Source organism: Astatotilapia calliptera, chromosome 4, assembly GCF_900246225.1.
Source record: "Astatotilapia calliptera chromosome 4, fAstCal1.2, whole genome shotgun sequence".
Taxonomy (NCBI): Eukaryota; Metazoa; Chordata; class Actinopteri; order Cichliformes; family Cichlidae; genus Astatotilapia; species Astatotilapia calliptera.
Genome location: NC_039305.1, coordinates 11630743 through 11658557, shown reverse-complemented (window position 1 = coordinate 11658557; position 27815 = coordinate 11630743). Strand labels below are relative to the sequence as shown.

The window sequence follows — 27815 nt, the reverse complement described above, 5'->3', positions numbered from 1 at the left end:
ACAGTTGAAATCAGAGCTCTTCGACCCTACATAGTATGTAGGGGTTACACATCAAATCATTTAGAAGTTCTATAAGTAACATTTTTGAGTTAAGTGAAATATTCAAACAGAGAACATTTTCTGTGGTATTTAAAGAAAGCAAATGAAGAACTGAAAAAGAGTAAGGGTTTTTGTTTCCCACAGAGAAATTAGAATTTGAAAAGGCCTCCAAAGTTTGGGGGGAATACCAGAAAAATTTGATGCCATTAAGGACAAAGAAGGCTCTCTATAAAATCCCAACCTGATGAATAATTTTTCTACTAGTCTGCTTTGAGGAAAGCTTCATATGTTTTAGTACCATCGGTCATTTTCTGAAAACTTGACTCTGAAATTTATTTTTGAATTTTATTTGTTTTTCAATGCTTTTGTAAATTTCAGTAAATGTTATTCACATCATGAGAAATGTCTTGACTATTGGGAGGTTTAAAAAATTTCACTACAGCACTGTGTAGAAGTCCTTATGTGTTCTCTGTTATATGTTCAAGGTTTGCCTGTTATTATTACTTTGTGTCGTGTGTAAAAACGTTTTTTTTCTCATGCTAGGAAAAAGAAAAGAAGTATATGCTTCCCTTGGATAACCTGAAGCTCAGAGATGTTGAGAAAGGCTTTATGTCCACAAAGCACATCTTTGCAATCTTCAACACTGAACAGAGGTCAGTCGTGTTAATAATAAAACCCGTACTTGTTGACCGGTATTCCTGCAGGCCTATCTTTTCCTTGTGTGTGCATGAATTTGTGTATTGGAGTGAGGCTACACACAGCCACTTGTTTATCTCTACAGGAACGTGTACAAGGATCTTCGCCAAATAGAACTGGCATGTGATACTCAGGACGATGTGGACAGCTGGAAAGCGTCTTTCCTCAGGGCTGGAGTTTATCCAGAAAAGGACCAGGTATGTAACAAAGTATTTCTGTTTGACTGGTTCTTTTCCATTAAAGAACCAGAAAGCATTCATAATCAAGCACAGAGTTTGGACTTACTGTGCAACTATAAACACTCTATAGCGCTTTTTCTCTCTTTACATTTTCAGGAGAATTTTCATATCTGCTCCTATTACAGGAAGTAGATGTGTGTAGGCTATAATTCTGCTTCATCTTTGCTGTTTTGTGTTTTGATGTTGTGGTTAAGGAGGAGAATGAAGAGCCTTGCCCTGCAGATACATTCTCCATGGATCCTCAGTTGGAACGGCAGGTGGAAACCATACGCAACCTGGTGGACTCGTACATCAGCATCATAAACAAATCTATCAGAGATCTTGTGCCCAAGACCATCATGCATCTCATGATCAACAGCGTAAGTTCAGCAGTTCTCACCACCAGACCAAAGTAATTGACTAGACTCGAAATACGCTAGAAGTAGAGTTATCCAATCACATTGGAAAATTTCTTTTGGGGGGAAGGGTTTGTTTTTATAAGTTGGGCATAGCAGTGTGCAATTTCTCTGACGGAGCAGTGATCATGTTGCGGTGGGCCATACTGTGGGAAGTGACATGCGTATTTAAGTTACAAAGTTATGCAGTTGCACCATGAAATGGGTTCAATCGGTTGATAGTTGCAGAAAACAGTTGGTGCCCACACCCATACTGTGTAATGCCTGAAAGGTGTGGTGTTTTCCAGCACTATTCAACCATCGGAAATACAATATGAGAAGAATATATATCCTGACAGTGTCTGCATGTTCTGGGTCTGTTACTGCAACACTGCACTGTATTTCACTTAGAGCTTAATTGGCTTCTTTTCTGCAGATTCTCTATGACAGCCACTTCATACAGTGCATAATACATTCAAGCACAGTTTCTGGTTAAAGCGGATCCTAATTGTGAGGATATGTCCTGTGAAAAATGCCAACAGTAGCTGTATCTCAACCTAAACTCTAAATGAGAGCATGTACTATTGCAACACTCTGCATGTCCTAAAATATTGCACTTCCACACAGTATCCCTCCTACGCACTCAAAGTGTATTTCTGTGAACTGTGGGAGGACGTAGCATGTTTTTTACTAGTTCTGTTGATCGTTGTCTTTCTTAAAACAAGCTTTTAATTGTACTTACAGTACTAAGTGTATTTGCTGTAGAACTATGGAGAACAGTTTTTAGTTTTCTTGTTTTTTGTTATTGGCATTAGTCGTGCATTTTATTTTGACACAAGTTCCTAAACCTAAAGCAATTAAGAGAATTTATGAGGCATCCTCACAGTAACTTGCCCACTGTCCATTTATTCTGATTTATTATTTTAGTGAGCCTACTTTGACATCTTCTAGCAGTCCAGCAACTACACATACACACACTTGTAACAAACTCCTACACGACTGTCTAGTAAGCAGCTCTTTTGCCAAGACTTTCAAATATTTTTGGTCACAGATCTATGCATATTTTTCTTTTATGAGTAAGTATTAACCCCATATTATCTTATTAATTGGAACCACATACTACAGCCATTTTCCTGCTCCATATCTAAAGATTCTGTCTTGATTAATATGTCCTCCTTATAGGCGAAGGACTTCATCCACTCAGAGCTTCTGGCCTACCTCTATTCATCTGGGGATCAGAACATCCTGATGGAGGAGTCGGCTGACCAGGCCCAGCGTAGAGATGAAATGCTGCGCATGTATCATGCACTCAAGGAAGCACTGGTCATTATTGGCGACATCAGTGCCAACACAATCTCCACCCCAGTACCGCCACCTGTAAATGACTCCTGGATGCAGGAAGCCAGGTGAGGGTTAACGGGGTGTGAATGTAATAGTTGAAACACTCTTTCTCTAATCACACAGGAGAATTCATGTGATCTTTGTGTTGGTTTTCATTTTCCTTTCCGTTTGTCATGCACTAAACTTTTTCTCAGTCCGACCGCTCAGCGCAGGCCAACTCCTACATCATCCCAACCCCCCAGCCGTCCACCTGCTGTGAGGGGACCAACACCAGGACCTCCCTTGAACCCTTCCCCTGCATTTGGAGCACCACTCAATCCCTCCCCGGCCTTTGGTGCACCCCCAATCCCCTCCCGCCCAGGCCCGCCCATCAATGCCTTCAATAGCAGTCAGGATCCCTTCAGTGCACCCCCACAGATCCCCTCCCGGCCTGCTCGTGTCCCTCCCAATATTCCCAGGTAAGTTTTATGATGTGACCAGCAATGCGTGGAAGGTGTTACTGTGATTTTTGTCGCACAGACTCTCTAACACTTTGTCTTTGACGTCACATCATCGTGTTTCTTTCGAGAGTTCCAGGCATGGTTTGTGGTTTCTGTCGTTTGTATACATACCTATTATTTCTGTATGCGTCATTCTTTCCTGAGTCTCAAGTTTCTCTTTGTCACTCTTCTTCCGTTCTTCTCTCTCTTCTGCTTCTGTTTGGGAAGTTTGGTTTCTTCACTGCCTCTTTGAGAGCACATCTCACTTCTTGTCCTGGTTTTTCTCTCCTCGTTACAGCCGAAGACCCCCTGGTGCTCCTTCTCACCGGCCCACCATTATTCGCCCTGCTGAGCCCTCCCTGCTAGACTAGACCTGTGGCCGAGTCCACCTAAGAGTGTGTGTATTTGTGTGTGGATGTGTGTATCTGCACAATATAGGCAGGGGCGGGGGCTCAAGGGGAGGGGCTGACTGATAGTAGTGCATAACATGCAACATCCAGCCGCATTGATGTCTGTTCAAGCAATGTTAATAAGCTGCTAATAATGTGTTTATAAATGCGCAGGAAAGAAAGCAAGCCCTTAACCACTTGAATATTGCATTTGACTGCTCTAAAAGAGGAAAACAAATGGCTCATCTGTGAGATGCATTCAGCTTCTGTCATTAGGAGATGATGTGTCAGATTCAATATTTTTTTAAATGTAATAACTGGTTAATTTCCTTTACAGTTTATTTCCTGGCAAGGTTCTCAGCAGAAGTACATTTATTAAGTTATTAACTGGTACAGGCTGGGTTTTTCTCTCCCCTCCGCCCTACTTTTTTTCCCCTTCAAAATAAGCCTGGACGTTCAAGTCTAGGTTGGTCTTTGTAATATACACCCATAACCAGCTGTTCTCTCGGGTCTCCTGATTTCATATTGGAAAAGCAATGGCTTATTATCACTGTTCTTTTTTTCTTCCCTTGTGTTGCTTTATTTGAGTGAATTTGTCCTTTTTAAATGACAGTTATACATGTAGCTTTAAAATGAAATCTTAATCTCAACAGAGTGTAAAAACAAAGAAAAAAAAAAGATACAGAGCAGGGTTGTTTGACACTGAGAGAAATAGCTTCGGTTCCTCCGTCAACTATTATTTTCCTCAATGAAATGTTATTCATTGACCGTTATAATCCAAGCACTTCTAACCGCCTAGCCTTACATTAAGCCACTCATAGCAGGGATGCTGTAGCTTGTTACCATAACACTATGCACAAAAGTCCGGGGGGAGGGGTGGGATGGATGCTGTCTGCACTTTCTGGGAAGCTTTCTCCACTAATTTGGAGATGATCACGTCTTGAATTTTAATCCTTCTAGTCTCAGTCATACCTCAGTGAGGCCTACAGCCTTGGAGGAGAGTTAATTCCTGGATTAGCGGATTTAAATAGAACGGCGCACACGGTACAGTTTTCTCTTGGAGAGGATAAAACTTGATGAAGCTGAGGGGTGTGTGGACAGATCTGTGATTCAGAGCGTAAAGGTGGTATTAAGTATAGATCAGATGTTACGTCTCTGTCTGGGCTTAATTTTCAAGGAAATTTTCTCTCACTTATGCTTCCATGCATAAAATGATCCTGTATATAGCTGGCCTATTCTGGGGAGTTAGCTTATCTCTCATTTTATTATAGGGTACATGACAAAGCATGCTATCGATCATAATCCAAGCCCAAAATGTCAAAATACAACGGTAGTCATCAAATTAAAGAAAGCACTAGCACTCATTTCATAGATTAGACTTCAATAAAGGCGGGAAAAGAGATTATTTCATTGTGCTTTATTTAAAATCTGGGCATTTTTTTTTTTTTTTTTTTTTTCCCCCATTTCTTTTGATGCTTTGGTAGCAATTGTATCATCTCTGTACAGGTATGTTCAACTCAGCCCCCCAGCTTCGCCTGGACTGTTACTTGGGGTTTTGCTACAGGGATTATCTGTCTAAACTTGGACGTGCACTTGGTTCAGCTGTGATTATTTGATGATGATCTTTTGATTGCTCTTTGAACGTATTTGACCATAATAAAAAAATATATATATATATTTTTAAGTCTTTAAGGGGAAATTGGGAGTTACATTGGGCACTTGTTTTCTGTTTTTTTTTTTGTTTGATCAGTAGTGGTGAGCAGGTGCTGGGATTTGTGGTTTATAAAGGCACATCCTGTCAAGAGAAGCTCCCTAAGATGGTAGTCTGCATCAAGGAAAGATGATTAATTAACCAGACTGACAAATCAAAAAGCTGTTTTAAAAAAAAAAAAAAAAAAATGCAGCAAGATCCCAAACCACTGCTTCTTGAGACAAAATGTGCCTTTTCTTCCTTTCTCAAGGTCTGGCTTTCAGTGACAGCACCAGGAAGAATAAAATATTCCTATCCGGTCTTTATACTGAAGATCTTTAATAATGGATCTTCCACACTCCCCATGGTACACAAATTTTAAACAACTAAAACAGATATTTATTGGTCTAGAGTTTAAATCTCTGTGATTGTCACTTAGACCTGCCCTTGCGAAGGCTAACCTGTAAATGGCTTGTCATATAGTGGGCTGTGAGCAAACTGCCTTTCTCCCTAATGGACGTACCCATCTTTCTTCGAACCCAACTCTCGGATCTGGAAGACGGGGATTGGAAACAACCTGCAAACATTTTTTTTTTTTTTTTCTTCAAACCTTGTCAAGTGCCTCTGTAGCAATTAATTGATTTGAATAAACAACATGAACGGATTTAGAAAGGCGAGTAAATAAAGAGGTGTTGTGTACAATAAAGGGACTGGCTCTGGTGGTTGGTGTCTGTTTGTGTCTTGTGTGGTCTTCTCTCTTTCTCTCAGATAATGTATAGAGCATTTCCTGGTGGTCCTCTCCTTTCTCTTTGCTTTCGCTCTCCCTCTCTCGGGCTAAAACAAGCCCATATTCCTATGGCAACCTTCTACTTAACAGCCTGCAGAAATGCATCTTGACAAATCCTGTGGTGATGAGCAGGAACACTACATTTTTGCAACATTAACTTTTAATCATTGTTTCTCTGTGGGCCAAATCATGTTCCAATAACAGCTTCTCAGATTTTCTCTTGCAACACTAAATTGAGATATAATCATACATTTTTCACACTGATGAAAGATAAACGGTTGCTTTTAGTATTTAGATTTTTCCAGGCAGTATTTAAAATTCAAATGTGAAATGCACTTCCCTAGTATTTCCCTTTGCTTAAACAAAAGGTCCTTCTATCCCTCAGCCGGCACCCGCCACAGTACAAGTGTCCTTGCTGTTTTGATAACTGGATCCTGAAGGGTTAACATGTCAACGGCAATTCTTTACTGCGTGTCACCAAGAGATTAATGTCAGTTGTTCCTGAACAGGCGCCCGGCCCCTCGTCGAAACCAGCAGTGACCTTGGCCGCTCCGCAGTGAATGTGAAATGACTCCAATCAATGACAACAATGGGAGCAGAAGAGCACGTTTTAATTTCACTTCATCAAAACAAAGAGGCACTCCCAATAACGCTGTTACAGTCCTGCAGCCTAACTGAAGAATTCAAACTGAGTGGCATGGTTCAGGGTTTTGTTTCTTTCTTTCTTTGGGATAATGACACTAATGATTGTGGGCACAAAAAGCTGAAATAGTTTGAAATCTCATGGTGTACTTTCAGTTCTCGGTTCCCAATCCCCCAGAAGACCTTAGAGCATTTGTTTTGTATCATTTCAGTTCTGGTGCCAACTCACAAAGTGCAGCAGGAGAATTGTATTATAATTTTTCATGTATCTGCTCAGTGATGCAAAAGAGAGAATGCCTTTCAAGTGGTGGAGCATTACCACAATAAAATGATTCATGGCAGAGTCTGTAACTGCTCACAGTTATAAAAATAGACACCTGGTTTTACTGACTTCTCCACCTTAGTACCACAAAGTGCAATTGCATGAAACAAGTGACTCTGATGCCTTTTTCCCCAGCCACCTGACTGTTATTGTTTTGTGTAATATTTAACTGTCATATAGTAAATCTAATCAGGGACTTTTCTTTTTATGATTATAAATATTTATTTTATTACAGTTACTCTTTTGCATCATTTTGTTGTTTTTTTGTTTTTAAAGCTTTTAAAAAGCTTCATCATGCGCTTTCATGAGGTGACGTATCTGATAATTAGTTTTTTGGTGTTCTGATAATCTTAGTTTCTAGATGTGCCAAATGTAGTGTTTGTAATTCAATAAACTTTCAAGGGAGAACAACTGACGTTCTAGCTTCCCTAATGAAACTTTTAACAAATACCGGTGCTACAGGCATCCACTACTGTGCTATAAATGTGATTTCAGGGATGACACAAAAGCAGAAAGTGGTTTCCACAATGCATCAAAGGGAACAGTTTTTGACAATTAAAAAAAAATCCAGTGCAAAAACCAGCTTTTTAAAATGATGTAAACTATTCCTTTAAATTCAGCTCCCATGTCAGTTGAGTGTTTTCTGCTAGTCTTTCGTCGATGGAGGTAAGGATGGTTTTGTTATGTGCGGACCTGCTTGGTGTTGACAAAGAGGCGTCGGAGGGTGTAAATTTGAACAACAGCAACGGTGAGCATGACCGACAGGTTTACGCAGGACCAAAAGGACACTCGCCACAAGTTGTCCTCCAGAAGGTAGCGGTCTCTCGCCTCAAATGCCCTCAGCATGGCCTGGACCTGATGGCTTTTCTCCAGGTGCCGGTGCACAGAGTCCATTCTCGCCTGGAGGGGGACAAAAAAGACATTAAGTGGATTTAAACGAATGGCGCTGATATGATAACCAGTTGTAGAGTAAATTTAGATCCAGGACATGCATAATTTTATTTTCTGCTCTCACCCTGATGTCTTCCATTTTGTAGTCCACCATGCTGTCTGAAGTTACAGTCTCTAACCAATCATCTTGGCCTCCGTTTTTGCTGTTCTGATTATTAATGACGACCTCAAAAAACACCATCTTCTCTGACATTTTACTGAAGCTGTTGTCAAAACATAACCGGTAGTCTCCATCAACTGTGGGATCCACCCTACAGGAAAAAGAACATTTTGAAGACAGGTGGCCGATCGATATGAATCTCCCACATTGTATATGTCTTGATACACATTCAATCATCCGGGCAAGAAAGAGTTTATCTGGACAACTGCGAAAAACTGTGATGAAAAATTTCTCCTACTGAAAACGCAATGTCCGCTAAAATGTACGTTATTAGGTAGACTTTAGACCTTCTTCCCTTTAATTCAGTTCAGATTTGTATAGCAAAAATCACAACAGGCGCCTTCAGAATGATTTCTTCTGACCTCCAGAAGTGCCTAATTCAAGGCACAGATTCAACAAGGCGCTGTAAACAATCCACTGAGATTTTGGTTCATATTAAAATGATGGCATCACACAATTGCAGCAGATTTGTCAGCCGCACATTCATGATGTGAATCTCACCTTTCACCACATCCCAAAGGAGCTCTATTACATTGAGATCTGGTGACTGTGGAGGCCATTTGAGAACTGTGATCTGATTTTCATATTCAAGAAACCAGTTCGACAGCTTTGTGACATCATGGCATATTATCCTGCTAGAAGCAGCCATCGGAAGATGGACACATTATGTTCTGTAAACCCAAAAGATGGTTTTATGTTTGTGAGGGTTTTTTTTCTTGCTTTTTAAATTTTTTTAAAATCATTTTAGGGTTTGTAGCCTACAATTTAAAGCACCTTGAGATGACAGTGGTCATGAAGGAGCTATATAAACAGAACTGAATTGAAATGAAGCAAAAATCACAGCAGATCAGCTGTTTTTGAAATACTATGACCAGCCCATCTGGGAACAACAACAGTGTTGCATTCAAAGTCACCTAAATAACGTTTCTTCCCCAAAATGATGCTTACTTTGTCATCCTGAGCATACCTACATGCCTAAACACATTCATTTACTGCCCTGTGATTAGCTGATCAAATATTTGCATTAAAAAGAACTTGAACAGGTGTATCTAAGTCATTCTTTACGTACATTTGTTTAACTACTTTTTAATAGAAATACCAAAGAGCAAGAGAGACTGCTCATCTCAGACTGAACAGATACGCACATGTGGATACCATCAGACCTCCTGAAGTCAGAGACTAGCCGATGTCCGGTGGGTGAGAGGAGGATAAACCCAACATCCAGACCTGACCCTGCGATCACCTGTAACAAAAACAGGGATTGAAGTCAGTATTTGCAAAGGTTTGAAGTCACAATCACACAGAATTCACTAACACAGCTCATTTCTTTTCATCCCAGACATGCAGCTTACATGTGAAGCTTCTCTACTTTACAGGTTCATTTGCAACAGCTGCCTGAAATTCAAATTAGAACCCTGATAGTAGCCTGAGCGACAACCTAGCTCACGTGTTATCCCACTGTCTGAGTTCTAGCCACACAGTTCTCAGCAGTTAAAAGTGTTTATTTCAGCACCTAAATAACCCACTAGTTAATGAAAAGCACAGGGTCAGACAAGTTTAACACCCAAGATAGGAAATTGATGAATTTTATCAGTGACTGACTGAAAAAAAAAGGATTTTGTCAGATGTTTACTTCTGAAGCAGGACTGGAACTTAAGGATACTGAAGGTGTAGTTATGTTGTTTAATGATTGTGACTTAGGTTTCCAAATGAATGCATTAATGCTACACGGAGACATAAAGAGTCATGACTCAGAACCAGCACACCACCACAGCTGCAAAGAGATTGCAGTAACAGAGTGACCGCGATACTAACTGTGGTCTGATTATAGGAAGTTAACCAAAGGTTATTCTGAATTTTTGAAATGAAAGTTTCTTTGGATTTATGCATTGTTGTGTGTGTGTGTGTGTGGGTGGTGGGGAGATAATGCATAAAGATAGATTAATCATTTTGTGGGTTATTTTGCTCCCCCTCTGTGTTATGGCTTCTGCAGCACCAGTGGTTTTGTTATCTCTCTCTATGCAATGCCAAAGTCCAACACGTTTCTTGTTTTTGAGTTACATATTATACACAAACTTTTTCCGGCTAAAGCAAACATCAGAATAAACTCTGTCCGTGTACAGACAAACACCAAAGAGAGAAGTTTCCACTCACCTGGTATTCAACTTCCATGCTGTCGTTCATCGCCGTCCTTTGGTAAAAACACTCTGTGCTTCCAGCTGGTAAGAGGAACGTAAACCCCATGTTTTTGTTTGGGCCCAAACCCAAAGTCAATCCCAAAGTCAGAGTTAAATATGCCAGCAAACACAGCTGTGCAGACGCAGTCATCATGTTTTGGTGGCAGTGCATAGTCCATTTATTCTACTTTCACCAACTATGAGCCACTTGTTACACATTTGCTACACAGTTTTCTGCATATCTCTAATTGCTTACTCGCACTCTGACAGTTGGAGAATAGCCAATAGATAGCACCGCTTCCCTTAAAAGCTCAATGAGTGGAGCCACCGTTGCGACCAATAGCGCTTTGCGGTCTGAACAGCAGAGCTGACAAAGCTGACATGAAGTAATTGGTTTGTTTAAAAAAAAAAAAAAAAAATTCTACAAAATTTCTTCGAAGACAAAAGTGCTATGTTTTTCACATTTCATTTCCCCTTTCTCTTAATTTTCTGGTTTTTACACACGTAAGATCACTAACGTTGTAGGCGAACTACCTGACATTTTCCTTTAGGTGGAGCTGTTGATGAGATAAAAAAAAAAAGAATAGAAAGCAGGCTTGATATTTAAAAAAAAGAGGCACAAACATGATTTATGATGACTTCATGAATAAATAAATATACGTTGTATCATAAAGTTTTGAGTTTGTGGAGACTGGGTCCATGATTGCTGAGCTTAGTGTTCACAGAAAATGTTGCTGAGTGATTTCCATTGAACGGTCTTTCAATGGAAGATCATTTATTTACAGCCTAGAGACTATGTGATGTTATTTCTCTGTCACTTTATTATTTTATTCTTGATATATAGAAGAAGAAAACCCCCAAAACAAATCAACGAAACCCAAAACCACAGAGCAAGTGCCAATTTACAAATCACTGGAGGGCGACAGACTGAACAAACACTTTTCTTAATTTAATAAAGAGATAAAGAAAGGAAAATTATGTAATACTGTACTGAATGTGACTAAATGTGACTTCTCTCTTTTCAGAGTGAGTAATAAAATCTTAGTATGAAAAGCTCATTATTTTCTGACTTTTCTTGCCCAACCTTCCCTCTCCTTTCCCAGTTCTCACACCTCTCATTGGTAGATGGAGATCTGCCACCAGTCCTCACCGAGGCCTTCCCCAAACCACAGTCTCAGGCCTAGATCTGTGCTTGTTCCCCCCGCCAGTCTCTCCCAAGAAACACTCAAAGTGAAGATGTGAAAATGATAGGATAAATAAAAGACATTTACCACTGCTATTAGGAATTAATTAAACTGTCTTAGGTCCACTTGGGTCAGCAGACAAACAGCATTAAAGGAAGTTCAAATTAATGTTCACTTCCTCTATAATGCTCTGTGTCATATTTTGTTTCTGTTTGTCATACTTTTGTCATCATATATATATTTTCATCCTATGATTCACCTTGCATCGTTGCTCTCTCACTTTCATTGCATCATGTACACATTAAATCATCATTAATCATGTATTCCTAAGCAGGTGTTTAGAATGATCAAATGGAAACCACTTCATCATATTGTCCATTACTAGCATATTTCAGAACCACTTCACACACATTACTTTAAAAGGATGGTATGGTAAGCTCATACACTAATATGCTAATACAATCCAAGCAGCTGGTAGATCACTGGAACATGCTTAAACAGAAGTTTTATTGAAAGGATGTACCCCCACGCTTCCTTCCCCTTTCTCATTTCTCATTTCTCAGGCTTCTCATTAGTTTACGGGGATCTGCCTCGTCAGGGAGCCTCCATCAGTCCTCTCTGAGGGCTTCTCCAAACAGTAGCCTCGGCTCTGTGCTTATTCCATCTGCCATTTTCTTACAAGAAATGTTGTCTAATCTAATTGAGGATGTATTTGATGATGATGATGGTATTTGTTGGGTTGTAGGACATGCTGGAACTGTATTAGTGACAGTATTTAACAGTAATCTTGTACTTTGTTATATTTACGTGTATAGTCCACTACAAGGTCAAAGGTCGGGAATCCTTTTCAGCACTAAGCTGGTAAAATGTCTTTCCCCGTATGTCCATCACATCTTTTCTCATCAGAATGTGAAATTGTCCAGCCCCTCACCTACTGAAGCCTCAGTGACAAAGTACATCTCACTAAAACTGAGTTTTAACCTTCTTGGATCTTCTAAATGGTGAATATTGATACATTTAATGTACTCCGTTCATTCCATCCATTAAGCTTCTCTCTGGACATGTCCAAACCATCTCAGCCCTGCCTCTCTAACTCTGTCATAGCAGGTCTCACTGTCATCTTGTAAACCTTCCCTTCCATTGTTGCCGCTATCCTTCTGTCAAGAATCATCCCTGACACTCATCTACACCCACTCCACCCCCTAAGGGTGGGTGGTGGAGTGGGAAGGTGGTGCTTCTAATGACATTTAACAAAAATTGAAGTAGGTAAATAACTGAAAGAAATTCCACTATTAAATCCATATCTTAAAAAAAAAAAAGAAGCTTTGTGTGGCCTTCAGAAAAAATATTTTTTTTACCTATGAGACTGGCAAGAATTTAAACAAATCCCTAAATTATTTTAGGTAAAATAAGTATAGTCTTAAAAAAGCGATGTCGATTTTTCAAAAACTAGTCCACCACATCATCCCAAGAACAAACTGTTTGATGCAAGAACCCTAAAGTGCCATTACAGGAACTGTAGGTCAGGTATGAGGGTTAGAGTGCATGCATCTCGAATCAACCAGAGATTGCACATTTGACCTACATTGCAAAACCGTTGCAGCTGTTTAGAGCAAAACAGCAGTTTGCAATGACCTTACAGGTCGTTTGGAATATTGTGCTCTGGAGACACAAATCAAAGTTAGAGTTGTTCAGCAGCACTAACAGCAGACCAACCAAGGACAGCTTTGCCACATACTGATGGAAACTTTATTGTGTTGTGGTTGTTTGTTTCCTGGGGGATAAACGGCTCTCTGCCATTGCCATTCAGCTTTGAATTCATTCTGCATTCTGCTTAACATGAAGCCATCTGTGCCAAAGCTGAGTGGACTTTTAAGACAGCGATGGCCCTTTACACCAAGGAACGACTTAAGAAGGAATCACTCAAAAAGAAGAAGTGAAGTGGAAAGTTAAGTCAAAGGCAAGATTGAAATGACATGTTCTTGCATTTTACGCTAAGACTATGTCACAGATTGGTGGAAAATTACACCTATACATTTTTTAAATTAACTAATTTCCCCTGTGTCCAAGCATAAAATGTTTATCTGTAGGGAAAGCGTCCAACAAATTGCATTGGGTGTGCATATTTTTTTCCCCATGACTGTTATCACCCTCATGTAGAAGCTAAACGACTTTTTCCTGCTAACCAATGGGATGCTAACTGTTTACTAATTAGATGCTAGTGAAGATAATGAAAAATTATATTAACCAGTGCTACGTATTACCAGCACTGACTGGATGGAATATGCATACTGTTTAAACCTCAAAATACTTTCTCGTAAAATAACCAAGCCTTGGGAGAGAATATATACATTTTAAACCCATTACTTAAGGTGGCTAGTGACCTTTTAGGGTCTTTCACAAATGTGCTTAAAGTGACAAAGGACATGTGTGTACAACTTTGGTCTGTTACTGTAACTGTCAGACCAAAAAGAGTGTTAACGAGGGAGGAAGTGGGACTGGAGACATTCTGCACTGCTGCTGCACTGAAGTGGGAGGGTGTAAATGGGGAGGTCAGAATGCATTGCTCTGGGTCTTCCACTCACTGAATGTCGCCTTCAACCGTGACACTTCAAAAACGATTTATTGACTACACTGGAAAGAGTGACATAACCTCGGAGTATCCTTTGGGTGCGTGCAGTTCAAGTGCACGTTGGAAGCTCTCAAAGGTGCTTTGGTGATACATCTCAAGACTTCTGTCTCTGATTGCTGGTAAGTTTGCTCCACTTGAACCAACCAGAAGTAAGCCCACCCATTCTGAAACTTCTTCACACTTGCCTGTCTCTCAGGTCTCTCTGTCTTTACTGTCTTTTTGAAGTAGCAGCAGCTACTTCAGTGAGAGCGCCTCACTGAATTCTTTTCCATTTACAGAAAAAACCCAGAAAGTATGGAGAAGATTAAATATCCCTCTGTGTGTGTGGTGGACACCCATGCCACAAGGCCTCCAGTGCCCCCCAGGCTGATCCAGATGCGAAAAAAGACCGGGGTGGCTCAGATCCTGCTCTTCATGCTGGTGAGCGTGGCGCTGTGCGGCATGGTCATAGAAGCATGCTTCATCTATGGACTCTACCAGGCCGAACATGTAAGTATCACCATTTCTGTACCTTTTGCAATTTCATTCTATGATTTATTATTAGCTCATTGTCTCGGTAGATCTTTTTTCCATTAAATATCTGTTTCAACGCCTCTGAATCTCGCTTTCATTGTAAGAGTTTATTCATTGTTTACCACAGTGTTCTCACTTCCAGTTTTCTTTTCGTACTTTTTCACAGTATTCTCCTACATATTTTCTGTCAGTCATTTTAATAACACTTTCACTCAATCAGAAGTATTTGTAATCAGAAATGCGTTTGGTTAAAGGTCACAGCAGATTGCTACAGGTCTTGATTTTCTTTAAACCTGAGTTTTTGTTTTATATCATTGATATTGTCATAATTAAACATGTAGATGCATAAATAGGCATAAAAATGTAGATTACTTTGAGCTGTATGTGAGAAAGTTATTAAAAATGTAAATTTCCACAACAGAATAGAATAGAATAACAGTTTGACTTAGAGAAGATCCTATTGCAGAGATTCTTTATGCAATATGTATGTCTGGGTATCTGGAAGGGTTTGTGACGCAAACACAGGGGCTCTTGTGATAGAAATTCTGCTGAGATGAATTTATTTTCAGTAAAAACTGCTGATCATGAATTTATTTCACTATTATGGGGAAGAGGGCCAAGCACACATGGAGAAGTACTCTAAAGTCCAGCTCATTTACGGACAACTTTAATGACGTGCATGTGGGGAGGGGGCAGACATACTTTCTGAGGCGGTGGACGTACAGAGTCAGTTTCCTGTACAGCACTGATGCACTGTGTAGCTGTCACGTATTATAGAACAGAATAACAGCAGTGGCGTTTTTGAGTGTGTGCACAGTGTACAAACAAGGGATGATGGCAAAAAGGAAGTGGTCTACTTCCGGTATCATGATAGCAATCTACTTTCTTCTGTCCTACCATTCTCTGCAGAAAAACAATGCCTGTTACAATTACATTTTAATATTGTTAAACTTCTATTTTCACAACTTTGTTATCCACAAGAGCCGATTGCATCTACGCATCTACATGTGCATGCTCAAAAATGCAAATGCACATTAAAAATACATTAACCCTCTTTCGTTTTCGTTGCAGACCGACTCAGAATCGATCTCTAAGCTCATCGGAGGTGAGTCTCAGCAAATTCATACACAGATGACAAGCACCTTCCGTTTACTTATTCCACACTAGATAAATAATGTTTCGTCCTCTCACAGTTACAACTGCCACTGAACAACCCAGTTATGGTATTCCTCCCTCCAAACCGGTTGCACATCTGACAGGTAAAAACAGCATTTCCCTAACTGCCAGAAACATAATGTTTCAGTTATTACCAAGATGCATAATTAAGTACATATTGTTCTTCACAGTGTGATGTTTGCACTTTATTTTATTAGAATGATTACATTTGTTCTTATATTTTTCAGATGGACAAGATGTAGCTCATGCAAAAAACAAAATGGCATGGAGCATGAATGCAGACCCTCTCCTCTATGAAATGACCTACAAAGACAGAGAGCTTAAAATTGAGAAAGAGGGTTATTACTATGTCTATTCCAAGGTTTTCTTCTCAGACAGCAACGGATTTCAGCATCGTATTAGCATGCATACTGACAGGTATTCAGGGAATATCACCCTCCTGCAGTCCAGGAAATATCCTTCACATTCAAAAGTCAGTCAAAAAACACAATCCAACAGTTACCTGGGTGGAGTGTTTCACCTTTATAAGGATGATGGTATTTTTGTGGACGTGAGTGACACTGCAAAAATTGTACGCCACAAACCCTCTGAGAATGTCTTTGGTGCCTATATGATATAGATGCCACATAAAGGCTCTAAATGAGAGTAAATTAAAACCTATAAGTCCTCTCAGGGGTTTGTGATTCTCTTTGACATGAAAAAGCAGGTCCGTAACCGCAAGGAAGGCAAGTGTCAAATCCTCTTTGTGCCTTTGCACGTTGCAAAGTGCAGGGCTGTGCTGCCAGCTTTGTTTCTGCAGATGTAACTCTCAATTTTGTTTTATAAGTGTAACGAACAGTCGGACAACAGGGAAATTTGATATGCTTATATGCTTGTGTATTTGCTTTAAAACAAAACTTTGATTGTTAAAATATGATTTCTAACAGTTCGTTTCTAATATATATATACACATATTTCACAGATTGAACTTCAGATTGTTGCTGAGTGTTCATACTAATATCAAAAATAAGACTGTAACCTTTCTTTTTCCTACTTGCTGTAACACGTACAGCACACTATTTATGAATTTGTTTTTTATTATTAAAGAAAAAAGCTCATTTTTCTGTATTTATATACATTAAGTCATACAGTGCAATGAAATAAACACATAATAATTTAAAAGACCTGTTTGGTTTGGTCTTTTTTGTTAGCCATGCACAGTAAGGGAAGTGTATTCACTTCCTGCCGTGAAAGGTGAGACCGTGATACAGGCTCAGTGGTCTCTGTATTAAAAATGTTGTCGCCCACTCAGTCCAACCACACAGCAGTTACTGGAGGAACTTTTTTTTTCAATACCACAATGGCCCAAAAAGTAAAGTGTCATCATGTCAGCTTCTTCTCACCTGAATGTATACTGGCAGCAACATTATTTAAGGTTTAAAGGTTTAAAGTGGATGTGAAAAATGTCAACGTCTTCATTGTTGGTTTACTTTTCTATTTACTACTTTTTTTCAGTAGATTACATCGTTTCTTTTCAAGTCACATCTCGGCACAACGTGCAACCATGACAAGGTCTGTGCGAACGAGAAGCTCTTTGAAGCTTTTTTTTTTTCCCCCTTTTTTGTATGTCCCATGCAGTCACTGTTATACTTTCCCTTCATCTATGTGTGTTCGAAGAAGACACCCACAGAGTTGTATATTTGTAAACTGAAAAGGAAGTGGTAGTGGGGGCTGCCGGGGGGAGGGGGGTGATAGCAGCAGATTGCTTGGCTGACTCACTTTCCAACCCCAGACCCAGAGAGAAATGGCTGGTGAAAATGAAGCAACATGTGTGTGTGTGAGTGTATGTGAATGAATATGTGTATGTGCATGTATGTGTTTCTATGGGTGGGTGTGTAGGCTGAGTGATTTCTCTAATTAATTTTCCCTCAGCCAAGTATGGATTACTCAAATTGGGAAAACACACTTGAGAGCTGAAAGTGTAACTCCAGTCCAGAGTTTAGTTATCCATGAGCTGAATGATGTTTTCTCAAGTCTTCTGGTCTTTTAATAACACATGTGTGAGTCATGATCTTCCAGCGCTGGCTGACCTGTGAAGTGTGAGAGACGACGGTAGCGCAGCAGCGCGAGCTGTATCAGCTGTGTAGTTTCGAGGCCAAGCATGACTTGTATAGAGAATTTGTGTGGGCTGAGAGTACTCTATCACCGGTTATGACATGAACCAAAATCTTTACACTTCCGTATATGAAATCAACATTTTCCATTTATAAAGCAGGTCTGTGTGAGATATTGATCTCTTGAGCACTGCTGATTTTTACAATCAACTTTTGAAATAAGGCAAAAATGGCCTCTTAAATTGAACCTTTTTTTTGGCTAAAATCACACAACATAGTTTATGGAGAATATATTTTTTTATGCAAAGCAAAACTGAAAGAGGAGCACAGCAAACAGTCCGCAGCTAAATGCTGTCCCCTTGTGTTGGTACAAATAACAGTTTGGGCTTCTGTGGGGGCTTTCCCCCCTCTTCAGAACAACTCTAAAACTTTGAGTGGGGTGAACTGTAACTCATCCACTGGAGTTAGGGATCAGTTTTTTAGTATCAAATCATAACAATAATCACTTTGGTTTGCTTTATATCACGAGGTAAAGACCCTACAAAAACACAGAAAACACCAAGCCTTCACTAATGCTGTGTCTGTACAGAGTTCTGAAGCCTGACTAAAACTCTTCAAATAAACCAACAATCAAAGGACCAGCTATGAGCACCTGGCAACAGTGAGAATGACAAACTCCCTTTTAACAGGAAGAAACCTCTGGCAGAACCAGGCTCATGGAGGGTCAGGGACTGGAGGTTGGGGCAGGGAGACAGGACAAAAGAGCTGAAGTAACACTGCATCATGAGAATGACCCAGGAACCTAGGCCTATTGCAACATAATTGAGGACGAACCCAGGATCACCTGATCCAGCCCTAACTATAGGTTTTATCAAAAAGGAAAGTTTTAACCTCAGTCTTGAAAATAGTCTTAAAATGTTGCTAAAATTCAATGTGGGAGCTGGTTTCACAGAAGACAGGCCTGAAAGTTGTAAGCTCTTCCTCCCATTCTTCTTTTAAATATCCTAGCAACCACAAGTCAGCCAACAGTCTGAGACTGAAGTGCTCAATTGGGGTGATATGGTACTATGAGGTCTTTAAGGTAAGACAGGGCCTGATTATTCTAGAACTGGTATATGAGGAGAATGAATGAAGAAAAGCCAATAATGGAGAAACATGCTCTCTTTCTAGTCCCTGTCAGTACTTTTACTGCAGCATTTTGGATCAACTGAAGGCTTTTCAGGGAGATTTTAGGAGAGCCCCGTCCTAACGAATTACAGTAGTTCAGCCAAGAAGTAATAAATGCATGAACTAGTTTTTTAACATCACTCTAAAATTAGATGTTTCTAATTGTAAAGATATTGCACAAATGCAAGAAACCAATCCTACATATTAGCTCAATATACACACTGAAGGATGTAAAACGACTCTAAAATTTCTCCCAGTTTTACTGGAGGCCAAGGTAATGCCATTCTAAGTATCCAGTTAGACACCAGTTGCCGTAATTTAGAAGCAGAAAATAAGAGATCATCCAGGTCTTTTTGTCTTTAAGTTGTTCTTGCAATTAACTAATTGGTGAGTGTTATCTGGCTTCACGGGCAGATAAAGTTGGGTGTCATCTGGATAGCAGTGAAAATGTACCCTTTGCTTTTTAATGATAGTGGCTGTATAAAGTCAACAGAACTGATCCTAGCACGGAACCCTGCGGAACTCCATAATTAACCTTAGTGTATGAAGTGTGTGTGAAGAGGACTGTCCCTTTATGCAAACAAATCATATGTTCTTTCCAATTGGAATCCATTAGATAGATATGATTCATTCATAACCTTCAATTATGCTGTTTCTGTACAATGATGAGTTCTGAAACCTCACGAAACTCTTTAAATAAACCATTCCTCTGCAGATGATCAGATCAAAAATCTGCAGTTGATCAGATCAAAAATACCCAACTTTGCAGCTTTAAAACACCATATTTACAGCTTGATTCAAAAATGGTCTAGAACTGTGTGGATAGTGTTAATTAATAACAGCTTTATGGTCGATACAGGAGCTGCTCAGCCGCTGGACACAGACAGCTGTAACTGACCTGTGTGTGTGGGTTAGGCTTCACCTCTGCTATTAAACGTGACCTTTCCACTGTGTTTGTGCTATTGTTGTCTTTAGTAGAATTTTAATTGGATTAGCTGTTAAATAATGATGCCTGTTGTGCGGCGGTAACCATCCAAGAGATCTGTACTTGAATTTTAACAAGAAAAATTCTTCTATTGTTTTAGTCTTTTGCTAAATATCAGAAATTTGTGTCTGCGCATAGCACTCTTGTAGCACAGTAGTGTATATATCCAAAACTGGGTAACCCACACACAATACTCTACATGGCTATTTAACACTACAGGCTGGAGGAAAAATATGTGAGTGAGAAATATTTGAACTTTTAAAGATTTGACATCACTATCATTTTGATTCAAGTTTAAAAAAACCGCTGTGACTGGATTTACAAGCTTACTCATTTCAGACATTTTCTAGTCTGACAAATCTTTTATTGTAAGAGGTGGCATATTGATAAGGGTTACAAGAAGAAACTGGAAGATTGTTATTCAAAAAGTGCATGCTGTAAACATGTTTATAATGTCAACGTTCTCTCCATGATGTCTGGGCAAAAATGATGTGTAGAGGTTATACACTTTCTCTGTGTGGATACACCATTTATTATCTTGACATTGGGCAGTGGAAAGCAGTAGGAAGGGAGCACCCAAAATCAACCCATGCAAATGCATCTAAGGCCTCTAATAAAAGAGACAGAGTGGGTGGTAGTTTGCTATGTCTGCTATCAATTTTTACATCCTGGACCTCTTCGCTGCAATCGAAAGCTGTGGTAGCAACAACTAATTGACAGAGCACTGAGAGATATGGGACTCGTTTGTGGCTGAGGTTTGGAAAACAAAAGTTTTCAAATGAAAGCTGGAAAATGTGCCTCTTGACTGTGATGACTAATGTTCCAGTGACCTTTTTTGCTGCTTTACTGTATCTCTGTCACTGCGATTTAGGTCACTGGATGTGACTTTGAATGCTTTGTATGAGAAGCATTTCTTCTGTTTGCTTTGTCAAGAGTCAAGAGGACATATTCTTCGACAGCATATAGACAGGGAGGGTCCCGCTGTATCTTTCTATTAGTGATTATGTGGTAATCCAATGTTAACTCATGACCTCTCACTTTCATATGTAGGGTCTCATAAATGACTCAAACCCAAAAGCCCTTAATCACTGTTATCGTGTCCTTTGATTCATATTGAGTTTGTTTTTGTTTTACAGTCACATCAAATACAATAAAGACAGTAAACATTTTTAACTAAGACGTACTCTTATTTTTTTCATAACAATGGTTAAAGTCAAATTTAAACACAGACATTTAGCAGGTCTCACAGAAATCTTTTCAAATGCATAAGCAGCTTCCTCTTCCACTAAAACATCAAAAAAATTACAAAAAGTGAAAAAACCCAGTATTTCTTTCAAATCTCAAACACATGAAACTTACCGCAACAACCACTGCGACTTGTGTTTTCACGTGTCACAATGTATAGTACATGTAGTCAAGGATGTCTGGAGCTTATCAAGTCATTTCACACTTAACTTTAGACTAATGAGATGAAATACTAAAGTATGTTATTGGTCAAGTAAATCAAAACTACACCTTTGTTCTTTCCAAATATGAATTACATTCTTTTAACAAACAAAGTCAATTCTCTACATAGATTCCAGTGACTCACTACCAGTTTGTGACTGGTACACCCTGTGGAACATTATCACTGAGAAAATAAACATTCATAGATTATTAGCTGACCTGCCATGGGGTTTTTTGTTACATCCATTATGTGTCTAAATCATATGCTGCACATGGTTTTTGTTGCGAGAAATAAATAAATAAACTTAAATACAGAATTCATACAATGTTAACAAAACAAGAAATGAATCAGAAATTAGAAAGTATAATCTGTGCAAACATCAAAAGCAATCTCCTGCTGAAAAATGTGACACTTCAGCACAATAAATTCTTGAAATCAACTACTAGATATTTTAAACATGCAAAGCTCTAACAAAGAAATATCGTTTCAACAAGTGAGATCTGTCAATTCTGAACAACCCGCTTCAAAGTTTCTGTTTAAAACAGCTATTTGAGAACAATGAAAACAATCCAGCTTTGGTTCTAATTCATTAAATACACAATACATTACATACATTGCGCTGTTTTCAAGTGTGATTTTGTAGTGATGATACAACCTGAGACCAATACCCGGTCTGCTATATCTACTTTACAAAACTGAACATCATTGAATCATTATAAACCCTGTTTAAGGCGAGCTCTAGACCGGAATGTAAAAAGAGACGAGGTTTTCATCCAACCTCTTATTGAATTCCCCTTTTTTATGCATCTTTTACAAAAATTGTTAGGTAAATTGCTGATCTGGAGATCAACTGGCCAAAATCAAAGTGTGATCCATCCAAAGTGAACAAATACACCCAACAAGATTCAGACTAGGTTTGCTTCAGTGTGGGTTCCAAAGCTGGAAAGGTGTCGTGCACTATGCTAAAAATAATGAACTTACATCTAAAGCCGTGGCATGAAGATGATATCCAGGTGAGTTTTACTGTCATTTTTATCAACACAACTGAGTAATGGGTCACTAATGTCGAATATCAGCCTCTCTCCAGCACCGCACTCCACTACCTTGCTGAGAATACCTGTGGTGTTTGTTTCTTTGTTAATCGAGCCCTTTAGAAGAATTTTGGGGTCTTTGTCCTTCGGTATGTACACCAGGCTCACACTGGATTGATCTGTTATGGAACAGGCTGGACGCACTGCAACCTGAAGATTTAGGAAATAGTATCCATCCATGTTCAGGCTCAGGCCATTGTTGACTTTTGAAATCAGGGTTTTATCTGAACGAATTGGACTCCATGTTATATCACTTTCACCTGTGGAGGACATAAAATAGACTGCTATAGATGCTAAATTTGTTTTTTCTATATTCAGTTTTTAAATCAAATTTTTTTCCTGAAGTAAAGTACATTTGACTGTATTCATTTATTTACTGACTGTATGTATTTCATGGGATTACATTTTTTTTCTTCTGACAAAGAAAGTATAAACACAGCAATATTTGAATGGGGATATGATAAATTTTAAGTGCAGATAATAAATTGAAATAAGAAAAACATTACCTTCCTCAAACTTAAAGCTGAGCATTTTTCCTGTAATTGAGGAGAGGCTAGAGGGGGCGGTGGTTGTCTGTTGAAAGAAGAAGAAGGGATTTATCACTCTCAAAATAGTAACAGTAAATGTGGTGCAAACATGACTTCCAGGGACACACACTCAGGCCCAGAGAGGCTGCAGTTTATTCAACGTGAGACAACAGCAGCTTACAGCATAGACTGTGTACTAACTTCAGAAGGAAAATGAAGAGACAACAGTTGAGTTTAGTGGCATTTCCCCGAATGTGGCAATGACGTCACTGAGCTTCCTCCAAGAGGGGAGGAGAGTGGTTAGACATACGTAACTCATAAGAAATGGAATTAATCTGACATACATAGTGCAGCATCTATCTCGCTTACTAAACATGTGTACTTATAGTAAATACATGTAACATCAGCAGGACGTCTTTGTGGCATGAAATAAAGGAAAATGGACAGAGGGTGAATGTTTAACACAAAAGTCAGGAGAGAAACACAAACTCTGAATAAATCTTAGAAATGATGGATAGCTTACCCATCTCTTTTCCGTGGAGGAAATTTTGGATGATTCTACAGCACTATTTTCCTAAGATTGGAAAAGGAAACAAAAGTGCTTATACTAAATACTGTAAGAGGATTTCGGGGTGGAAGCTGACTGAAACTCTGAAATTTAGGTGCAATTGTGAGTTTTAACATAGTTCTACAAAAGAACTAGCTGTCATCCAATTTCTTTTAGGCAATCATGATGCCTTTTTCCACTGTTTAAACATTTAAATATGTTTCTTTTCTATAAAACTACAGATGACTTATATTTTCTCCCAGTAATAAACTTGCGTTTGAATGAAGTAAGGCATCCGTGGTGCTGTATTACTGTATCTTATTTTATTCTGTGGGAAACCAATTTAACTCAAAAACACTGAACATTATGAGAAAGCTGTCACTGGGTGTTATGACGGGGGTCTGTAACCAAATGTAGACCACAGGCATAGGTGTCTTTCTCACCAGCTATGCTACAAAAACCACAAAAAAGAACAGCTGTATGGCACAGATGTTGATTTTTTTTCTGCCCTTCGTGTAATTTATTCAAAAAATGATCATACTATTGTAATGTTTTAACCCTCCTGTTATGTTGCAGGTCAGATTGACCCAGAACAAAAGAGATGTCACATGTCATCTGCATCACTACAGAAAATGAAAAAAAATCAAAATTATAAAAGAAAATTGTAAAATAACCAATGCCAGTGTTTCTGACACTTTTGGATGAGTAAATTTGCCCAAATGAACCCAGGAGCATAATTGGTGTTCCTGGAAACCAACATGACAGGAGGGTTAACATAGTTCTACAAAAGCACCAGATGTCATCCAATTTCTTTTAGGCAATCATTTGTCAATAAGATGCCTTCTTCACTGTTTAAACATTTAAATATGTTTATTTTCTATAAAACTTCAAATGACTTATATTTTCTCCCAGTAATAAACTTGTGTTTTGAATGAAGTAAGGCATCCCTGGTGCTGTATTACTGTATCTTATTTTATTCTGTGGGAAACCAACTTAACTCAAAAACACTGAACATTATGAGAAAGCTGTGACTGGGTGTTATGACGGGGGTCTGTAACCAAATGTAGACCACAGGCATAGGTGTCTTTCTCACCAGTTACCAGCTACTACCAAAACCACAAATAAGAGCAGATGTACGGCACAGATGTTGACTTTTTCTGAAGTTCATGTTATTATTCAAAAAAATGTTCATGCTACACTAACGGTTTTAAAAAGAAGTTACCTTTTTTTGTCTAATCGCTAATCACCATAGTTAAAGTATTATTCAAAGAGTTCTCACCAAGCCTTTATGTCCTGCTGTGAAGTATAGAACGAAGAACACAATTAGGAATATGGTGATTACGGTGTTCCACAACACGAGGATACGGATCAGTAAATTCTGGGTAGGCTCCGGCATCGTCAGTCAAACAGCAGGGTTCGGAGCGCTCTTAGCCCGGGGAACGCAGGAAGATAGATGTTAAGAAACGACGACTGTACAAGTCCTGAGTTTCCTCTGCTGTGCACTGATGTGTTACTTCGCTTCCTGAGCTCACTGTGTGGCCTAAGTATCTGAAGTATCCAAATGGTACTTTCCCCTGTATGCTACTGAAGGGAGACACAGCCAGATTATATCTATATCTCTAAAGGGACTGGCCCTTTTCTCCTACTCACCACAAGTCACACAGACAGGAACAATACTGACAGCTGGGAGAAAAGGAAGGAGTGAAACTTTGACATAAATATATGTTGAAATGTGTTCTTAACTTCCTTATTTATGAAGAGACTGTTAAAGTGAAAATTTTAGGATATTTTCGTGGTTATTACAACACTGAAAATCATTACTTTGCTGATTTTTTTCTATGTGTATTTCTCCACTAATATTAAAATGGAAGGGTAAAGATGTGTACCAACATGACAATATGCCTCTGTTACAGTTTATCCTTAAAAATATTTGTTTGGAACTGACGCAAGCATCATAACCAGAGATAAAAATAGTAAACTGAATATAAAAGAAAGAACTGTCGCAACATAATTCAACCACATATTGTTGACTTATCAACAACTTATCTTAAGTCTGATCTTATAACAGAATGTCACTGCAAAATTTAGCAGTGGAACTCTAAAAATGTTGTGATGAGCTGTTTACTATTTGCGCTTTTTAAAAATTCCCACCTGCAACTAAATTCTGCTTGTGGTCAGTAAATGTGGTTTCACTTTCTCTGTTTGTACTTTGACAGGGGAAAGTTTCATGGCAGCAAAAACAGGATGGGCTTTGGTTCAGGTATGCGTCATCAAACTCAATCACTCAGAAAAAATGATGCATGCGGTGTTTATGACTGGGAATGGTCAAGTAACAGAGCTGTAAACAACATGCCCAGACTTGTTACATGGATACATTTTAGTTAAATGAAATTATGAGAAGCAAAAAAGGAACAAGAGATTGTTATGTTTTTTTTCTTTTGATAAGATGGGGAAAGCCGATGAGCAATTGTTTTTTTTTTAGGAGTCAGCAGTATCGAGTCATGTGCATGTTTAAAGGACAGTGAGAAACCCCTGCTGTCTCTCATTGTGTGATGAATACGATGACATGAAAGCAATGATTCTTTCTGCAATGCAACTAGCTTACTTCTGCATTGTTGATGATTCACTATTTTCCAAAACATAAGCCAAAACAAAGTGCGCAACTCATGATAAATCACAGTACAACTTCTGAGGCACATACAATCTATATCACATTCTGATCTTATCAATGCTATGTTTGTGGGAGCTGGGCTAACAGAGCACATGGATTTTCTTGTACAGGAATTGCAGCTTCCACATTTTATAGCCACAAAGGAGACAAAGTGATTTTTTTTGTTTGTTTCTTCTATTTGAGTGTCTTTGATTTAGTGTGATTTTAGAAGTGTATAGCAATTTTAACCCTTCTGGAACAAAAGTGTTATCCAGTGCCCTTTGTAGTGGACAGCAGGTCTTACTGCCTCACATCCTGAACTTATTTTAATATTTCAGGAAGCAAAGGGCAGGACGAGGAGAAAAGGACATTTACTCAGAACTGTGAAAGGAGAGTCAGACTTACAGCTGTCAGGAGATGAGGTGGAGCAAGGCCAGCCATTAGAGCAGGAAGGTGAAAGCTCAGAGGAAGACATACCAGCCTTTGAGGAGTCTTGAGTCAGGGCAAAATAATGGCACTCCAGAAATATTGTGCGAGGGCTTTGAAGTTGTCTGGTGTGGTTTCTCAACTGCCACATTGGATTTGAAATCTTTAGGCATTCTGATTTCTAGAAAACACACACACACTTAAAGTTTCACTTCTGTAATGAATTACATTTATGAGGGAAAAAAGCATTAAAGTCTATGTGTCTTGTCTTTATCAGTTGAATTCAGCTTAAACAATACATGAAAGGCAAAAACATTCTTCAGCATATCTGTGTTCACGGCATGACTCAGATAACACAGGATTTGAATTTACTGTTTCCTGTTTTCAGCTAATAGAAACTAATAAGACAGATTCTTTAAGATTAGGCAGTCCATCAAAACAACAAATGTTCTTGGTGTTAATGATAAGAGACATCTTGAAGAGCTCTCTTAACTGAATACAGCAAGACAGCTTAAATCTGCTGAGCCCACAACTTCATAGCCCTAGCTTACAAGTAATAGACTTTGTGTCATTATTTTGCCGTCCACTGTTTACATATCCTTCTCTGAACTTTCACCTTCTTGCTGTAAGATCAGACCCCACTCCACCTGCATCTCCTGACAGCACTAAGTATGAAACTGACTAAGTAAGACTCTCCTTCCAGTTCCAACATTTGCTGTAGCATGTGACTGTCAAATCTAAATATCACAAAATTTTATTCTAGGTCTCAGGAGGATTTATGATGACTTACAGCCATCTAGTGGCCATAAATCAAAAATGCACAAAACTGAGACCATCAGCAAAAAGGAAAGAAAAAGTTAAACGACTAACAAAAGCTCGTACTTAGTTTCATTAGTAGTTATGATTATTGCCCTACAGTAAATGCAAAGCTGTGATACTGTGTTCCAGACAACTGAAGATGGGGTTTTACTACTTTTACTGCATCACTGTAGAATTTCCCACAGAAAATACACAATTCAACATAGAGAAACAGTTTCCTTTTGCTTTCTTTCATTTCTCTCTGAATACTCCATTTCTTCCGAGTTCAAAAA

The 27815-nt window shown here is 38.9% G+C and overlaps 4 protein-coding genes across 15 annotated transcripts in view; 2 read left to right on the top strand and 2 right to left on the bottom strand.

Moving 5' to 3' along the window:
- Nucleotides 1-7046, top strand: part of dnm2a (dynamin 2a) — a 33793-nt gene extending 26747 nt beyond the window's left edge. For 8 of the 10 annotated variants that reach the window (XM_026164711.1, XM_026164710.1, XM_026164701.1 and 5 more), the window contains 6 exons: nucleotides 583-692; nucleotides 821-932; nucleotides 1169-1333; nucleotides 2531-2754; nucleotides 2884-3147; nucleotides 3467-5969. In XM_026164711.1, coding sequence (XP_026020496.1) covers nucleotides 583-692; nucleotides 821-932; nucleotides 1169-1333; nucleotides 2531-2754; nucleotides 2884-3147; nucleotides 3467-3539 — 948 coding nt within the window. In that variant the 3' untranslated portion in view covers nucleotides 3540-5969. Of the gene's footprint in view, nucleotides 1-582; nucleotides 693-820; nucleotides 933-1168; nucleotides 1334-2530; nucleotides 2759-2883; nucleotides 3148-3466; nucleotides 5970-6543 lie in introns of those variants that run through there. The other 2 variants (XM_026164704.1, XM_026164709.1) reach the window with 2 other exon arrangements.
- Nucleotides 6627-10590, bottom strand: LOC113020609 (transmembrane emp24 domain-containing protein 1-like). Its single transcript, XM_026164713.1, has 4 exons — nucleotides 10264-10590; nucleotides 9255-9352; nucleotides 8014-8200; nucleotides 6627-7898 (listed from the first exon to the last, which is right to left on the bottom strand). Exons 1-4 carry the CDS (start codon nucleotides 10456-10458, stop codon nucleotides 7680-7682), a joined length of 699 nt encoding a protein of 232 aa, XP_026020498.1. The 5' UTR covers nucleotides 10459-10590; the 3' UTR covers nucleotides 6627-7679.
- Nucleotides 10591-14054: 3464 nt separating this feature from the next.
- Nucleotides 14055-16709, top strand: tnfsf14 (TNF superfamily member 14). Of its 2 annotated transcripts, XM_026163677.1 has the most exons (5): nucleotides 14055-14221; nucleotides 14381-14591; nucleotides 15687-15720; nucleotides 15809-15874; nucleotides 16019-16709. In XM_026163677.1, the coding sequence occupies exons 2-5, from the start codon at nucleotides 14397-14399 to the stop codon at nucleotides 16408-16410; spliced, it is 687 nt and encodes a 228-aa protein (XP_026019462.1). In that variant the 5' UTR covers nucleotides 14055-14221; nucleotides 14381-14396; the 3' UTR covers nucleotides 16411-16709. The 2 variants fall into 2 exon arrangements, with proteins under 2 accessions (XP_026019462.1, XP_026019461.1); XM_026163676.1 differs by lacking the exon at nucleotides 14055-14221 and having other exon boundaries at nucleotides 14330-14591.
- A 3708-nt stretch (nucleotides 16710-20417) lies between these two features.
- LOC113020605 (uncharacterized) lies at nucleotides 20418-25377 on the bottom strand. Of its 2 annotated transcripts, none has more exons than XM_026164694.1 (4): nucleotides 24928-25377; nucleotides 23625-23675; nucleotides 23081-23147; nucleotides 20418-22834 (listed from the first exon to the last, which is right to left on the bottom strand). In XM_026164694.1, the coding sequence occupies exons 1-4, from the start codon at nucleotides 25042-25044 to the stop codon at nucleotides 22467-22469; spliced, it is 603 nt and encodes a 200-aa protein (XP_026020479.1). In that variant the 5' UTR covers nucleotides 25045-25377; the 3' UTR covers nucleotides 20418-22466. The 2 variants fall into 2 exon arrangements, with proteins under 2 accessions (XP_026020479.1, XP_026020480.1); XM_026164695.1 differs by having other exon boundaries at nucleotides 20418-22835; nucleotides 23088-23147.
- Nucleotides 25378-27815: the final 2438 nt, after the last annotated feature.